At 37.8% G+C, this 18026-nt stretch overlaps 1 protein-coding gene across 1 annotated transcript in view; it reads right to left on the reverse strand.

The window, feature by feature from the left end:
- Positions 1–3741: 3741 nt before the first annotated feature.
- The window catches only part of GFPT1 (glutamine--fructose-6-phosphate transaminase 1), a 55884-nt gene continuing 41599 nt past the window's right edge, over positions 3742–18026 (reverse strand). The window contains exons 15-19 of the mRNA XM_042981616.1: positions 12086–12200; positions 11698–11825; positions 10967–11134; positions 9888–10049; positions 3742–9239 (exon numbers count right to left, since the gene is read on the reverse strand). Coding sequence (XP_042837550.1) covers positions 9195–9239; positions 9888–10049; positions 10967–11134; positions 11698–11825; positions 12086–12200 — 618 coding nt within the window. The 3' untranslated portion in view covers positions 3742–9194. The remainder of the gene's footprint in view (positions 9240–9887; positions 10050–10966; positions 11135–11697; positions 11826–12085; positions 12201–18026) is intronic.

Raw genomic sequence — 18026 nt, forward strand, 5'->3', positions numbered from 1 at the left:
AACCTTCATGATTCTAGCTGTGGTAAGGAATTCCCGTGGGAGATTTGTCCCCGATCCACCACAACTGAGGCTGAGGCCTGCCCTTTCCCTTGTCCTAACCCTCTCTGACATATTTCCTGGGTTACTCTTTTGCCAAGAATGTTTTCCATTCTGCTGACTTCCCACCTTTCTCTAGACTGTGGCTTTGTCTCCTGCCCGCCATGGGCAGCCCACTGGAATTGAAAAGATCTAGCCTCCAGGAGAGGAACAGATGCCCCCACCCCCCAGAATTGCCATCAGCTTCCATACTTGTCACTTCTCTTCCTAGTGCTTTCTTACTTTTTGCTTCTGAGAACTTTTTTCTTGATAAGAGATTGTTTTCTCCTGCATTCCCATCCAACATTAACTTCTCTATCCCAGGGATTTCCTGTTATCTAGTCTCAATATTGCCAGAAATTCCTGCTGCCACCTCTCTACATATATGCGCCTGCAGTTTATATACAAGAATAGAGAAGGTAGGGTCCCAACCTTAGCTACAAGAGAGAGAAGCAAAAAGTTCTGGCAGAGAGGCACCACTACCTGGGTGCTCGTGGAGGCCAAAGGAAACACAAAATGGGTAATGGAAGAGAAAATGTATTGGTATGTGTGTGTACACGTATGTATTTAAGTAAACTATGGACTCTTGACTAGTTGTACAAATGAGGGTTTAAGTAGCAGTGCACGTTCTTTCCCTGATATGTATACATTTATATAATTAATCAACTTGGCCCCTCCCCCTTCTAAGTATTCCACTTAAGACTATAAGACTTTTATACTAAGGGGGATTGTGACTAAGGGAGAGAAACGGACAACACATAGAGAGAAATTTGTGAAATTTATCTCCTCTTCTTGGGAAGAGGGTGTGTCTTTATTTCAACAGGGACTCTTGCAACATATCAACCAGAATCATATCCTTTTTGATCCGCCTTGGAAATTTAAATATGGACACAAGGGTGAGTATAGATGCTGGGTAATCCCAAGGGCGAACTGCGCTAGACAATGTCTGTTGAGTATCTTGCGCCAGCCCACCCTTCTAAGTTCTCCTTTCTACTGTATACCTATCCACAGAGATCCAATTAGATTTCACCAATGAGAGCCACTTGCACACAATCTGGAACAGGAAAGTAGAAATAAGTATTCTCCAGCGGTAAACGGCAAACAGGTTAATGGGCATCAGACAGCTAATGTGGGATCTGCCAACAGCTCCCACGCATCTTTCTGGCAGTCACCCACCCTGGTGCCACAAGACCTTCCAACAGTTGTGGCTCCTTGCAATTCCTACACGGGCAGATTGCACAGGGGCCTCATTCCCCCTTCCCGAGGCCTCCTCATGGCTGTGTAAGCCCCACTTCCCCATATTAAATCCTTTCCCACTGGAAATGCCAGTCAGTAGTGATTTATGACTTCTTGACCAAACTCTAACTCAGCAAATAAAAGCACTGAAAGAAAATAAATTAAAATGCTATTTAGAGTGTAACTTAAGGTCAGCAAGTGGTTTATTAAGCAACTGCTATGGCAAAGTCATTGTGCTTAGGCAATGAGAAACACAAATATCGTGTAAGCAGAGCCCATGTGTCCACAGGACCTTCTCATATGGTGTGTGTGCCTAGGAGACCCACCAGGATGCTAGGCAGCTCAAGGTAAGAATGGAAAAGCAAGAGCTGGCTGTTAGTTTTTGTGAAGGGTTATCCATTTAAATAATGATCCAAGTTTTGAAGCATCCTGTTTGGGCCTAAGTCAAGCCGTAACAGATTCTTTAATTTAAAAAATAACTTAGGGGAGCCTGGGTTGCTCAGTCAGTTAAGCGTCCAACTTCCGCTCAGGTCATGATCTCACAGTCCGTGAGTTTGAGCCCCGTGTCGGGCTCTGTGCTGACAGCTCAGAGCCTGGAGCCTGCTTTGGATTCTGTGTCTCCCTCTCTCTCTGCCCCTCCCCTGCTCATGCTCTGTCTCTCTCGGTCTCAAAAATAAATTAAAAAAAAATAAAATAAAAATAACTTAAAAATCAGCCTTGTCTTCTGATAGGATATCAACATTCTCCGAGCTGCCCTTCCTTAGTTTCAGCAATGTTCAGCCCAAAGGAACTGAGTGAGGACCAATAACATAGCAACATCACCTTTTGGGAAGGCCAAGTTGAGGAGACCAATAATGTCTACAAGTCAACTAGCTTTTGTCTGTTCTGGGGAACTCCAGACTCCGTGCTTTACTCCTGGAACCAGGCATTCGCACACAAATTTACACAAATAGGTCTCTGCTGAGAAAATAACTCAAAGTACTGAAGTTATTAATGTTGTATCAGTAAAATCAATTCTGCATTAAGAAGCCAGAGTAGTTTTCCACTTCACTTAAAACATCAAAAAAAAAGAAAGAAAAACAAAAACCCCCACACACATACATACATGCAAAAACGGTACATATGAAGAAGTTTTAAATTAATTTGTTTCTTTCAAAGAAACACTTTGAACTTTAGTAACAATACATGGGTCCAAGTTAAGAACCAAGAACATAAGATAAAAATCTTATAAGGATTTCCCACAGTTCCTAGGTTTCTACACAGCAGCAAAAGTAAATTCAATTTTGGGTTTACCTTTTATTCAAAGGATAAATACAAAATTAGGAAGCAAGAGATAGAATTCAAGGCAAATGTGCTCAACATTTCAAAATAATTCTACATACAAAGTATGGGGGCAAAAAGCCCCCATGAACCAAACTGGTTAACTACATTCAAGTCTAACAGGAACTTGAATTTACTGCTATTTCCCTTGGCCAGGAACTAAAAGCCTTGGCTCAGGTATTTTCCATCTCATTAGGGGCACTGTTTGAAGACCAAGCTTTCCAATGAGTCCATCCCACATTGCACTTGCCATAGTAGAACATCCATGACTGATGCTGCCACACTGGCATCAGTGAGGACAACATGAAGACAGGAGTGTCACCTGAAAGGGCTTGTTGGCAGAAACAAACTGTAGTGACCCTGATACATCTAGACCTTTGCAACCAGGATGTTATAGGACAACCCAAAACTAATGGGTATCAACCTTTGGGTCTCACATATTAAGAATGTATTAGGGGCACCTGGGTGGCTCAGTTGGTTACACATCCAACTCTGGATTTTGGCTCAGGTCATGATCTCACGGCCTGTGAGTTTGAACCCCATGTGGGGCTCCATACGGACAGCACAGAGCCTGCTTGAGATTCTCTCTCTCCCTCTCTCTGCCCCTCTCCCACTCACATACACCTTCTCACCCTCACTCTCTCTCTCAAAATAAACAAACATAAAAAAAGAGAGAGAGAGAGAGAATATATTAGTTAAGAAGTACGAGGTCATTTGCCTTCTACTTATAATAAATCCAGAATTCTCAATGAGTACTTCTATCACAGGCTTTGGGAAGTCTGGCAATTCTCCTTCTAAGACTTTACCATATTTATCTCCATTCCAGAACATACAAAGCTGAGTGACAGAGGCAAAAATTAACTTCTAAAGATCCCCAAGGTATGCAATAGCTGTGAGTTCCAGGATATACCTTATTAGGCTCTATTTTTAAACTGCTGGATGCCTCTAAATCACTCTTTATACTGCAGAAATTAAAAGCATATGAAAACATGTCAAGAGCTTTCATCTTAATAAGTATAAATAGCCTTTTTAATCTTATACAAACCAAGGTAGACTGATAAGTGGGTGGAAGGAAATAACTACAATTCTATCCAAAAAGCATTTCTCTAATTGTTTACAAGCTCCATTTTTTATTCCATATTTTCAACTGCACATCCAGACTTCATTTTCAAAAATCTTTTGAAATACGAAAAGGTACATACGGCTATATAACAGCATTAGGAGAAATACATTTGAGAAAACACAATAAGTGAACCTTGGAATTTCAGCCAACGAATCACATTAATAATATGAAGTTCAAAAACATGGCCTTTCAATCTTAGAAATAATCTCTTGTACACATGCTAACCAAAAAAAAAAGAACAATGAATTTTTCTGATTACACGCATACTTCTGGGGAACAGATCAGCTGGTTAAATAACCTGTAACCTGGCAATCTGTCTGTATATTATTACAAGATTAGTTTATAGCTCCAGGATGTTTAAGCTAATAAAGTTCCTACACCATTTTTTTTTTAAAGGAAGAACTATTTACGTACAGAGATCAGTGAGGGAGACTTAACCCTTACTTCTTTCCTCATCCAAAAAACTGAAAGAATTCCTTTTTCTTAAATGCCACTCCCAATGACAAACTGGCCTCTAAATTTTTAGGGAAATTATTTCTTGGCCTTTACTAAGTACTCGGTAAATACTTACTGATAGCCAATTGAGGTGATTTTAAAGATAACCATTTAATAAAAGTAAAGCTGGATTTTATGCCAAAACGTGGCCCATGGAAAAAGTGATCCGTGCTGTGTGGCAGCCCCAGGCTTTGCTGTAGAGCAACACGGAGACAGAGCTGAGAGACTGGGCTCAGTTCTATGGGAAGGCAAAACAGCACAGCTATTCATTCAAACCACCCTGGCAGAACTCTGTCTCCTGCAGAACACAGCGAGTGCTGTAAGCACTAGGGATAGAGATTTTAGCTTGCTGTTTATAAAAGGATCCTGTAAAAGGAAGCTTTGTTCTATAATTAACAGATTGCCAGATACTTCAGAAACTTTAGATTTAGAGGACAGGCTGTCTTGCTACTCACCCATTTTAAATATCCTTCTTTTGCAACTATCACTTAAGCAAAGTGTCGATCACTGTATACACCAGAAATCTGCTAGAAACACATTCTTACCAAAAAATTCAAAACACTTGAGAAGGTACAGTATCTATGGAGTATGACATCAGAAAAAATAGAGCCTTTGCTTTATCTAATGATTCTTTCTAAAACAATTGGCAAGTTGAAGTGGAGACATGTAACTTTTGATTACATTTATGCAATCATCTCTTCTTTTAAAAAGCAACAGTAATGGATTAACTTCTAGCATTAGAGAAGTTTACTAACAACTAAACACTGGCTACATTCTTAGTGCAATACAATCTTTAACACATCTACCAACATGTACACACTTCAAATATTGGCAAATTGCTTCAAAATGTAATTCTCACTAAGTTTTGGTAACTTATTCACAGTTCACTGTTAGAGTTCTTGGACTTACAAGACATGAAGAAGAAATGACCAACTGGCTCAGGAAACTAAACATTCGTCTTAAAAGAACAGAAAACTGAAACAAAGCAAGGATTCTAAAACCTCCAGCTCACAAAAAGTATAACTTACACAAATATGAAAAGTTTTATTTAAGCGAAAACAAAATAGCCACAGAACATTTTAAAAAGCTAACAGGATCATTCCCATATTCATTCTGAGTACCGTAAGAAAGGTAATTCAAGAATTTCCTAAAATGTTCTCATTAGCCATTATTTATGGTAGATTCCATAATATTGATTATCAAGCTATTACAGACTTACAAGTTAATACAGCATAACCTTACAGTCTTGCTAGTTAACTATGATGTTCATTTTAACCCTGGAAATGACTGGTTCAAAGCTAATGTCATCAGTCCTATTGGTTGTCATGTCATAGATCTGAAGATAAGGTTAAATTCATCAAGCTAGGGAAATACTGATGTTTTAACTATCCTTAAATATTGTGAGAAAAACTCATGTGTTAGTATTTCTAAACTTGAGGTTAAAAAAAGTAATCTGAAATATGTTTTCATGGATAAGACACTCTATCCGGTGGTCTGGTATACAAAATCCACTAAATTTGTGGATATAAGGCTAAAATATCTTCCTTTACCATTTCCTTCCATTTCTTTGGCCTTCACAAATTCTATGCGAGCTATGATTTCTTTTTCAATAAACACTTTCCAATGACATTGTGCTTTTAGAAAAATCACTTAAATTGTAATATACAATAAATAGTTAACATTAGTCTTTCCCTTTTATTGCTACAGTATATCCTAATTTTTTTTAAGATAAAACACTGACTCCAAAAGACTTCTTAAAATGTTTGTTAAAGCAAACACTTCAGCTGGTCTTCCTTCTTTGAAGGTTTTAATATAAATAAGCGCCAAATGAACATCACCAAGGAGCTTTAAAGCAGGGGGGTGGGGGGCAGGGGGCTCCTTTCCCCCTGTCCTCATTATTAGCTTAGGCCAAGAGACCTGTATTCAGAAGGATAAGACACTACCATCTTAAAAACAACTTTCCACAAAACGTGAGACAGAAAATTTGTGTTAGCTCTCTTAACCCCCAGCCCCATCTGCACTCCACCCTGTGTCACCTCCCCTTGAGTGCTATCTATGCTTGCTTTTTACCTGCATTTCGCCTTTGCTATTCCTTGGAGTACCACAGATACATGGTCTAACCAGCCCGTGATAATAGCTAACTCTACAAAATGCATTTTAATAACCTCTTTGGAACATAATACGCCCCTAAACTTGGACCACTGTCTAAGTGAACAAATCTGCTAACAACATTTAACAACCCAGGTCACCTCCATTTTTCCACTCTCTCACCCTGTGCCTTGCAATCATCTTAATCTTCACCGGTGATAAGACGGCCTGGTGACAAGCAGACTTTACTTTAAACAAGATATCCTTTTCAGTTTCTTGCACACTGACTTGCCCGTAATAGGATGCTGACATATAGCAAACTAAAAACAGTTAACATTAATTTTCCTCTTATCATTTATATCTATGGCATAGGTAATTTAAAAGAGATAGAAAAGCTGACTGACTGCAGAGTAACAATCATTTACTGGGCCACGTGTTAGAGGTTACACACGACCCCAGCCTAAAAAGGGCTCATGGCTGAGGTAAGAAACTCTAAGTTACATATGAATGAATTTAAACTTTAAATGTACTACAAGAAAGAACTTTTTATATAAAGGACTCCTTTTGTAGAATATCTTTCTTGAAAAATCAGGTTTTCTTATCCTAGATTACATTGGTTTTAATTGGGCATGTGTACTTGTTAGTGATTTGCCTCATTACAGTATTTTTTGTGTTCATAATTAATGTGTAAAAGCATTTAAAAATCACTACATTAAATAAAATAAGAAGCAAGAAGGGATGAAGAGAAACCATGTTTATTTGGAAAATACCACTTCTTTGTTAATATCAGCTTTTGATATTCAATTCAGAACATATCCTAGCTTGAAGTGTGTGTGTGTGTGTGTGTGTGTGTGTGTGTGTGTGTAAGAGAGAGACAGACAGACAGCCATAGAAGAGAAAAACAGAGAAACTGAAAACTAATGATTGATTTCACATATTTGTTCACTTGGGATGCTGATTCAAACTTTTTAGGCCATTAGGAAATGCCAAACCCATACAAATCAGAAACATAAAATGCATAATTTAACCAACAGAAGAAATGACTCTAAACATATACTAAAATTAGCAAGCCTAAACAAAATAATCTCAGAAACATTTAAAATACATAGATATAGCCATAGTAGCTATATATAAGATGTAAATAGTAACCTTACTTTATTTTTAGAAACAATCAGGCTTCTAGTCTCCATCTATGACAGTCCTTCCAAAGTACCTCAAAATATGCAAAGTACTTTTTCTAACCCTAATACACAAGCAGAACTCTGTGCTGCACTTGCAGCAATTGCTTTTAGAAAATCTTAACCTCATCAAGAAATTCAAACACAGAAAAAAGAAAAAGGCTGAATTTACTTAAATAATTATGCTAAGTATCTTCACAATTTAAAAGTGAAAACTTTAAAAACAGAAGGACTTCACCAAAACACAGACACGCTGCCCTATAACCCCCAAGATTTGGCAAAAAAACCCCATGGGGAAATTATTACTCAAGACATTTTGGGTGTCAAACCAATATTCTACTCTATTTTAATCTAAATTGTTAATTTCCATTTCCGATGTAAACCAGCTGAAGGCACCTCGATTTCACTTTATTTATTCATATCTTCTTCATTCCTAAATATATTTCAGGAGTAAAACACAGATAATAGAGAAAAATACCTAGGAAGTAACATTATATTTGATGCAATCCTTCACTAGTCTCAGTGTAAAGCATACGGCTTTCTCGAAGCCTAGCCCAGCATACACACTTAGAGTCAAGTGATTAGTCAAAAAACTTGCAAATCTTCCAAACTACAGAGAACTTCCACCTGGCGCAAAGGTACTAGTTTATGCAACAAGGCAGTAAAAAGCTAAAATTCACTACAAGACAATTTTCCTCAGGGCAAAATTAAAGAGAAATCTACATATATCAGTACTGATTTAATCCCAGACATTTGGTAACAACTTTGTGTGGTAATTTCAAAGAATAAGGTAAACTAAGTCATTCAGCAGTCATTAAACAAAACAAAACAAAAAACTACAGATATTAGAAAATAGAAACCAGTTTTAGAAAATGGAAAAACCAGGAGTAGGACACCCCATCTGTATGTCCCCCATCTTCACACTGAAAACCATGTTGTCAGTTGTCTAAAGCAGCTCAAATTTAAAAGTTTGTGCTATGAGATTGTGCAAATAACTTGCTGTTAAGAACTGGAGAAAAACAAATGCACTACACACTCTAGCTTCCTAAGTGAACTCAACTTCCACCTAACAAGCAACAGGTCTGAGAGACTCAGGTTAATGTAACTTACATAGAAATCCCACCAAGAAATTCCACCAAGAAAAGCTTTCACTTTTTAAGTTCTACAGTTTGATTTAAAACCAAAACACAAACAAACTTCAAAACAAATCACAGCATCTTCTCTTTACACGTAAACTTAGCAAGACCTTAATTAAATGTCCAAGTATTAGCATACATTGCTGCTGGCTTCAGATATCCAAATAAATGTACTATACTTTCTTTGAGCTGAATGAATAGAAGCTCGGTAAAACAAAGGCCAATTATTCTAAAAACACACAGTCCTCCCAGGCTGAAGTGGAGGACCCAGAAATCCAACATCCAGCATCCTTTAAAGAAAATGAGAGCTAAATCTCTTTGTGATAACAATTCCAATATAAATTCCATTATTTAAACTCCCCCACAAATTACTGGAAAAATATGAGGTAATTTCACAAAAATCACAAATTGAGTGGAGTAATTATAACCGATATATAAATAAGGATTTACTAAAAAAGGCTTCGAGGGGTGCTATTTTAAATCAAGGTGTTAAATACAAAAGGTGTCTTGTGTTGCTCAATCGCCCAGAGTTGCAGATGCTCCTTATTCTACAGTTACAGATTTGGCAAGGTTCCGGGGGAAATCAACCTGCAAAAAAAAGAGCGATATTTGAATATTGTATAGACTGGGGGGAGAGGAGCAGTTACTCTAAGCAAATTATTTTTGTATATAAAACCAGAAAACAACATGTTCATTAACCATGTTAGTTACACACTACAAAGAACTAAAATGGGAAAATACAATCAAATAATGTATCTCAAAAGTCTTGAAAAGAGGAAAAAGGATCCTGAAGGAGCAGGTTCGGCACAGGAAGTGCTCCCACGGTCCTCCATAAAGGTGGCAGCCCTCTCAGGGGACACTGGAAGTGTGGAAGAGTGGGATGTTCGATGGTCAGAGTGACTGCGAGGCCAGGAATGCCAGGTCCTGTGGTGCGTGGGGGCGTCCCAAACAAGAACTGCCAAGAGCTACCCCAAAAGAAACAGGAAACACAGAGGTGTTCCCCAAGGAGGTCATCTCTAATCTCGGAGTTAGGGTCCAAAGTTCCTTCAGGTTCTATATGTAAGAAAAGGTTACGATGTAACTTACAAATCGGGCCATGCCGCTTTAACAGGTGACAGATAAATATCTGAAGGATTTCCCAAATGCTATTGCTAAAAATTTCAAAGGAAAACGCTGAAAGTGAACTGGGTAAAAAAAAAAAAAAGTCCAAGATTTCTGCAGGGGCCCATCACGTACATCATAGCCTCTCAGCACAGCAAGGTGGAAAGCCAGCAACTGTAAGGGGATCACACTGAGAATGCCCTGCAAGCAGTCCACGGAGTGGGGCACCTTGATTGTTCTGTTTGTGTTCTTAATGGTCTCGGTATCTTCCTTATCACATATCACCACTGGGCGTCCCTGGGAAAGAAACACACACACACACAGATGCACCATCACTGGTAAGCAAAGGCAGGGCTGTTGCACGTGAATGTGCAAATTTTGCACTGAACATCTGCATGTGGCCTCACTGACTCACAATCCCACGTGGTAAATCAGATTGATCTCACTTATAGCCAAGGAAACGGAAACTTTGTGGGATTCAGTAATGGGTTTAAACTCACACAAACAAGGGGTGCCTGGGTGGCTCAGTCGGTTAAGCATCCAACTTCAGCTCAGGTCACGATCTCACTGTCTGTGAGTTCGAGCCCCGCGTCGGGCTCTGTGCTGACCGCTCAGAGCCTGGAGCCTGTTTCAGATTCTGTGTCTCCCTCTCTCTCTGACCCTCCCCCGTTCATGCTCTGTCTCTCTCTGTCTCAAAAATAAATAAACGTTAAAAAAAAAAAAAATAAACTCACACAAACAAGAAATACCCGGCTCAGTACTCGAATCCAAGTCGGCCTGCCCTCAAAGCTCAACTTCATGACCACTACATTGTGCTCAGACAGTAATATCTTTGAGGCTTTATATAAAAGCCAAATGATCTGAAGAAAACTGTTAAGCACAGCACCTGTAATATTAATGTAAAACCTAGTTCCTCCTGAAATATACTTTTAAGAATATTAACTTAAGAGGGAGCAGCATACACTAATAAATAGGACAAGATCTGGAGACGAGACCTCAGTTTTGGTCTTGGCTCTGCTTATTATGAGATCTAGGAGCCGGGTCCCGTCAAAACTCTTCAGCATCTCCGATTCTTCACATGTAAACTTAAACATGTTTTCTAAGCCTCCTACCAGGCACTGGATTATCACTTTAAATGTCATAAAATTCAAATAAGCTTTAGTGACCCAACTCTTAGAGAACCCAGGGTCCCCTCACAGCAGCCCCTAACTTACCTGCCTAGCAACCACCTGCTGAAGAGCATTCTGACACTTCGCATAAGTGTGATCTCTCATGATAATCATGATGACAGGCATCAACTTATCCACCAAAGCCAGAGGGCCATGTTTCAATTCACCAGCAAGGATGCCTTCAGAGTGCATATAAGTGATTTCTTTGATTTTCTAACAGGAAAGAACTAGATTAGTCTTCAGTTTGTTTTTCAAAAACCCATTCTTAAGTAAATATTACACAAAACATCTGGTGTCTGAAGTCACTATTTATCCAGAAGTATTAAAGGACCACTGACCTGTAAATACAGGTTAATAGATCATTATTTCTAAACTCTCAACAAGTAACTATAAGTTTTAAAACCACAAAAACTTTTTGAAGATTTTAGGTGACCATGAATATATTCATATTACTCGGTGGCTGTTCTCTACTTGCCTCATGCTTGACCTCAATTAAATCTCACACCTAGAAAAAATTCAATCTTTTATTTATTCATATTTGGACAACAAATTAACCAAGTTACTTGCTAAACCCAAATTACCACACTAAAATGTACTTTTCTTGATTTTCACTTTTGAATTAAGTATTCTGTTACCCTTTCTCAAGATAACAAATCAGAGTACATAAAAACAAAGGCATTTTCAAAAGTTCCACCTATTTCATTCCATTTAAAAATTATGGCTACGTGCCAGGTCCTCATGTCCAACAGACTGAAATTACAAGTGAGAAGACTTACTAGTGCCCCTTCAAGACAAGTAGCATAATGATAGCCACGTCCCATTATCAAGACTGACTTCTGATGATAAAGTTCCGTTGCCAGTTTCTGAATTTCATCATCCATGCTCAATACTTCCTTGATCAAATCTGTTAAGAATATTAACAAAGTCTATGAAAGAAGGACAATAAACTGAACTGATATAGTAACAATAATATACTGGTAGCAACCAACAAAAGACTAGTGCTTCTATCTTCTGTGATCTCAGTGAGGGATTTTTAAATACATAGGCAAAAAAGATCTTTTTGACTAAATAGCTATAAACCACAGCGTCAAGGGCAAGAAGAGAACTTTGCCCGTTAGCTACTTCCTCGGACAACAAAAATGTACTGTGTGAGGATCTTCGTACCAGGCAGCCGCTTCAATCCAAGCATGATCTCTTTGCGTCTCTCTTGCATGGAGATCCTGTCATCACACATCATGAGGGCAAACATCACAAGGGACACAAACTGGCTGGTGTAAGCCTGGAACAACGCAAAAAAGCACAATTAGCTGCAGTTGCGTTTTAAGAACTTGGAATTTTTAATGTAAAACGATGAAAATAAAGACTTTCCTCCCATTAGTTTTACAAATATGTATTGCCCATTTTTTAAAATAGCATTAGTAACAGCGAACTGGACCAGTACTTGAGAAATCTATCACTATTCTTCCTTTCTGAATGACCTAACTTTTATTTCCAAAGACAAAAACAGAAGTTCCTTCTAATGCACTAGAAAGGAAAAGCGAGCAGAGAGTAACTCTGCACATGCACGACCAATTTAAGTTTTTGATAGAAGTCAAAAGCAAGGCACTCACTGAAGAATCCCTGAGGTACTTACACTGGTTTGGTTGGATTTTTAAAAAACTGTTCTTTGAGGGGTGCCTGGGTGGCTCAGTCAGTTAAGTGTCTGACTTCAGCTCAGGTCATGATCTCGCCATCCGTAAGTTTGAACCCCGCATTGGGCTCTGTGCTGATAGCTCAAAGCCTGTAGCCTGCTTGAGATTCTGTCTCCCTCTCTCTCTGACCCTCCCCTGTTCATTCTCTCACTCTCTCTCTCTCTCTCTTTCTCAAAAATGAACATTAAAATTTTTGTTAAATAATAATAAATAAAATAAAAATTGTTCTTGGATTTTTTAACCTTTGCCAATATACTTTGTTGCTCACTGCCACCTTCCCCCATCCCCATCCCCAGTTTGGCTAAAAAAAAATTTTTTGCTTCAATTGTAGAAAGGTAAGTAGAAATAAGAATAATCCTCAATCTTAGAAATAATTACATTTTAATAATGGTATTAATAACATTTGTGAATACTGCCTTCTAATCTTCACTGCCTTTCTTTTCTTTAAATGGTTAAGAAACTTCTCTCTCAAAAATAAACATTAAAAAAAAATTTTTAAAAGGTGGGGGGGCACCTGAGTGGCTCAGTCACTTAGGTGTCTGGCTTCAGCTCATGTCATGATCTGGAGGTCTGTGGGTTCAAGCCCCGCCTCGGACTCTGCTGACAGCTCACAGCTCAGAGTCTGGAGCCTGCTTCAGGTTCTGTGTCTCCCTCTCTCTGCCCCTCCCCTGCTTCCTCTCTGTTTCTCTCTCTCAAAAATAAATAAATATTTAAAAAATTTAAAAATAAATAGTTAAACTTAATTAGTAGGTATAATTTTATAACTTGCTCTTATTCTCCATTAAATCACAAGCACTTTCCCAAGGAAGACTGCCTTCTTTCTTGTTTACTACCGTGTGAGGCACAGTTTTGAAACTTGAGCAGCTTTCCATCTCTTTAGGCCTCAGATGGCCCACCTGTCAAAGGGACATTTATTTTCAAAGTTATCATGAGAATGAAATGAGACCAGTGTAAAGCACTCGGCATGACAGCTGACACACAGGTTCAAAACAAACTTTTACTCATAAAAGTTTGAACTAAAAGACATTTATTTTCCTAGGCCATAAAAATGGTGAATGTTTAAAACCTGCAGTCAACTATGGGGCACCCGGGTGGCTCAGTTAGTTAAGCATCCAACTCTTGATTTCGACTCAGGTCATGATCTCACAGTCCACAGGATTGAGCCCTGCATCAGGGGCTCTGTGCTCAAAACTAACTAACTAACTAACTAACTAACTAACTAACTAACTAACTAACTAAATAACTAACTAAATAAATAAATAAATAAAACTTTCTGTCAACTACCAAGACTATTTTCATTCCCATTAGCTGTATGAGAATGTGAGAGATGCATAGATGCGTATATGTTTACCATTTGCCTGCTAGGTAATGGCCTCTCAATACTACTTTATCACAAATATCCTGAATCTGACAAGTTAAGATTGTTTTCATGTTCATTGGCCATTTATGTTTTCTCTTTGAAGACTTAATTTCATTGTTCTTCACTTGTTTCTGCACTTGGGGTGTGGGAGTTCTGTTTTGTTTTTTTTAGTTGGTCTTAAGGTCTTTATTGTTACGTTTCAAATACTTTTTTCCCAGTTTGGGGTAAACCTTTTTTTATAATGGATTTATTAACTTAGAAGTTTTATTTTTTTTAACTGTTAAGTAGTACTGTTAGGCTTAGTCCTTCCATTCTAGCATCAGTTAAGTACTATTAATTTTCTTAATTCTGTTGTTTTCGTTGTCCCTTTTTATTCAATTTTTTTTCTTTTCAGTCCATCTGAAATTTATTTTAGTGCAAGGTGTTAACTTGTGTTTTATTCTTACAAATAGCCAATTTTCCCTCCATTTCAGCCCACCCTTCTCTACTGGCTCATGACATTTCCTGTAGCCTCAGTTCTCACAGCATACCAGAGTTATGTTGCAGAACTACTAATTCTGTCCCACAGATCTGTCAGTTGTTTACAAAACAATCTTCCCATCCAGAAACACAGCATTTGCATCAATTTGTGCTAAAAATGTAAAAGTCCGTAAAGTTACAGTTTTCATCTACTCAATAAGTATTTATTAGGGAGCATCTTAGACACTGCTTGGTAGAGTTGTAAGTATTTTTATAGCTATTGAAAACAGAATCCCTCCTCCAAACACACCCCTCATATCTTTTCTAAGTAGCCACTGTCAATTTATAGGAAAATATCTTGTATATATTTTATATAAAGCACTTTGTATGAATTCTTCATTCTAAGAAATCTTTTACTTGGTATTCTTAAGCTCTGCAGGTAGTCTGTCCTGTCGATTGCAAATAAGGAGAACCTTGTTTCATTCATTTTTCTCTATTATTTGTCTCCTGCTATTTTGGGTTTCTTTTTTCTTTTTTAGTAAAGCATTTAATGCTATGAAGTTACTTCTAATGATCATTTTGGCCGCACTTTCTAAATTTTGAACCATGTTTGTTCATTGTCATTATTTTTGCATGAAGTCTTTTTAATAGCAGTTTTGAGACCTTTTTAACTCACCAGTCATTTAGAGAAACTATATTTTATATTTCAGGCATTTGAGGTTCTTATTTATTTATTTACTTTGAAAGAGAGACAGAGACAGAGAGAGCACGCACACATGAGGGAGAAGGACAGAGGGAATCTTTTTTTTTTTTTTTTATGTTTATTTTTGAGAGAGGGAGCAAGCAAGCAAGGGAGGGGCAGAGACAGAGGGAGACAGAAGATCCAAAGTGGGCTCTGAGTTGACGGCAGAGAGTCTGATGCAGTGCTTGAACTCATGAACCGTGAAATCATGACCTGAGCTGAAGTCAGACGCTTAATTGACTGAGCCACTCAGGAGCCTCAGGAGAGAGAGAATCTTAAGCAGGCTCCACACTCAGCAAGGATCCTAGTACGGGACTCTATCCCACAACCCTGGAATCATGACCTGAGCCAAAATCAAGAGTCGGACACTCAACCAACTGAGCCACCCAAGTGCCCCCTTATATTTTATTATTAAATTACTAGGAATAGTGCGGTGTGGTCAGCTACAGTGCTATATATAATTTTAACATTAAGAAATTTATTCCGATTTTTTTTTTTTGTAGATTATAGGCTGAATTTCTACTACTCTTCTCTGGATAAGGAATCACTTCATTAGTGAATATTTTCCTGTCATAATGTGGAAAATGAGCCTCTTGTATAATAAAAATCACAGTCTGCTAATGCTCCTTACCTTCCCAGTAGTTAAATGAGACTCCCTATTGTCCCTTGCTGGACCTCCCAGCTGCTAGCTGCTCATACAATTCCTTCACAGCTACCTGTCCCTGTGTTCCCATGTGTCCTACCAGTAGGCTGTGATTCCCCGCCCCCCCCAACAGCACTGAAGTGGATTCACAGCCCCCAGCCTCCAGGCTAACGAGCACATCTGTATTCTTAAACTCCAGTCCCTTCCAGTCTACCTTTTCCTACTGACAGTTATTTTTCAATAAACCAATTAATCACAAAACATATGATCAGGACAGGGAGAGAGACCCAGTATCTGAGACCCATGGGATCCCTAAACTGTTTCCAATTCAAACCAATCAGATGGTTTTTACCTGAGTAAAAATGTTATTTTACATAGTAACATTTCCTTATTTGGACTTAAGACATCTCAACACTGGTTTTTAAATATAAATATTAAATAGAATAACTTTAACCTAGAATAGAATAACGCACATATTTTTCCATTGCATTCTTATTACAGCTTAATTTACAATTTCATGCTTTTCATTTCATCAATATATACCAGAAAACAAATTATGAGGAAAGCAAATTACACCTCACACTTAGAACTTACTGAAGTTTGAAAGAATTTACCAGGAAAATGTTGACTCTGAACTTTTAAACTTGGTTTTACTTTTTATTAGGCCAAAAAGTTATTATCGGTTTATTTTTAAAATTCAACAAAAGTCAGTACTGTGGTTAAATTTTAAACACCTGCAATAACATACAAAAATTGCTAAACCTGCATATTTATGCCCATCAATTCCTACAGAAACACAAACTGTCTATGATCTGAAATTATGAGAAACTTACCCTCTCTCTAGCCCTGACAGTTTTTTAGGCAAAGTTGGGGATTTGTAATCAAGATTATAGAATTCTTGTGCTAGCTCCATCACGGGGCCAGGGATTAGGACCAATAATAAACGTTTTTGATCACCTATTAACACGTAAACATATCTGCCATTCAGAAACAGCCTATTACTAAAAACTGCAAAACTTGTACAACTCCAAGCCTAGAATGTCTAAGGCAATTGAAGAAAACAAAATTTAGAATCCAAGAAAACTTAAAGAATCCAAGAAAAATTAAAGAAAGACTAAACTGCTAGGCTTACTAAGAATTTTAAGGAAGTCATTTTTTAAAATAAATTAATTAAAATATCTACTATGAAAAGATGCTTATTTTCTTGCATAAGATGTAACCATTGGAGAAACTGGGTGAAAAGTACATGGACTTCTCTGTACTATCTTTGCAACTTCCTATAAACCTATAGTTATCCCAAAATAAAAAGATTTTTTAAAAGGACCTGCAAAAAAGAGAACTGCTGCTAGAAATAACAACATGAAAAAAATCTCAAAAACGTCCTGTTAAGTGGAAGAAGCCAGACACAAAAGGCATGCATTATACAATCCCATTTATAAGAAATTTCTAGAAAATGACATAGTATAGCAAGAGAAAGCAATTATAGCTACCTCAGGCTGAGGCTAAGAGGCGGGAGTAGGGGTTAACTGGAAATGGGCACAAAGGAACTTTTTTTCAAGTAAGTCTTCTAAAACAGGTCTGTAGTGACAGTTACACAAATTTACTAACACTATACACTGAAAATTAGTGAATGTTATGGTGTGAAATTTATACCTCAATAAAGCTATAGAAGAAAAGGTTAATGGTAGAATCCAGGTGATAGGTATATGGGTGTTAACATAAAATTCCTTTAACTCTGCTGTGTGTTTGAAAATATCGTAATAAAATGTTGAGAAAAATTAAAGTTTCTGTGAGAAACAGAATTAGAAATCAAAAAAATTGTACTTCCCCTGGCAGCTCACAGTTCAAGAAAGATTTTAATAAAAAGGAAGTCATAGCGTCCATTCAGTGGTGTGACCCCACATCCCACATATCCCACGGTGAAGCCCTTGTTTCGCCATGTGTTGTGAATAAAGGGGCCTTGGAATGCCAATCCCTGATCAAAGCTGTCTGTCTGGACACTGTTCCAAAACTCTGTATGCTGCTGCTGAGGGCGGCTGGTTATTTATTCAGGCACAGAATGGAAACCCAAGCACAAACAACGTACATGTTTTAATTACCACATGGAGAAAATTCAGGTTTCAGCTTTCTGCAAATTATAGTGTTAGCAACATCAAAGTAACCAAGAAACAAAAAACCTCACTCAGAGTTTTTACAGAAGAATCACAAAT

Source organism: Panthera tigris, chromosome A3 (genome assembly GCF_018350195.1).
Source record: "Panthera tigris isolate Pti1 chromosome A3, P.tigris_Pti1_mat1.1, whole genome shotgun sequence".
Taxonomy (NCBI): domain Eukaryota; kingdom Metazoa; phylum Chordata; class Mammalia; order Carnivora; family Felidae; genus Panthera; species Panthera tigris.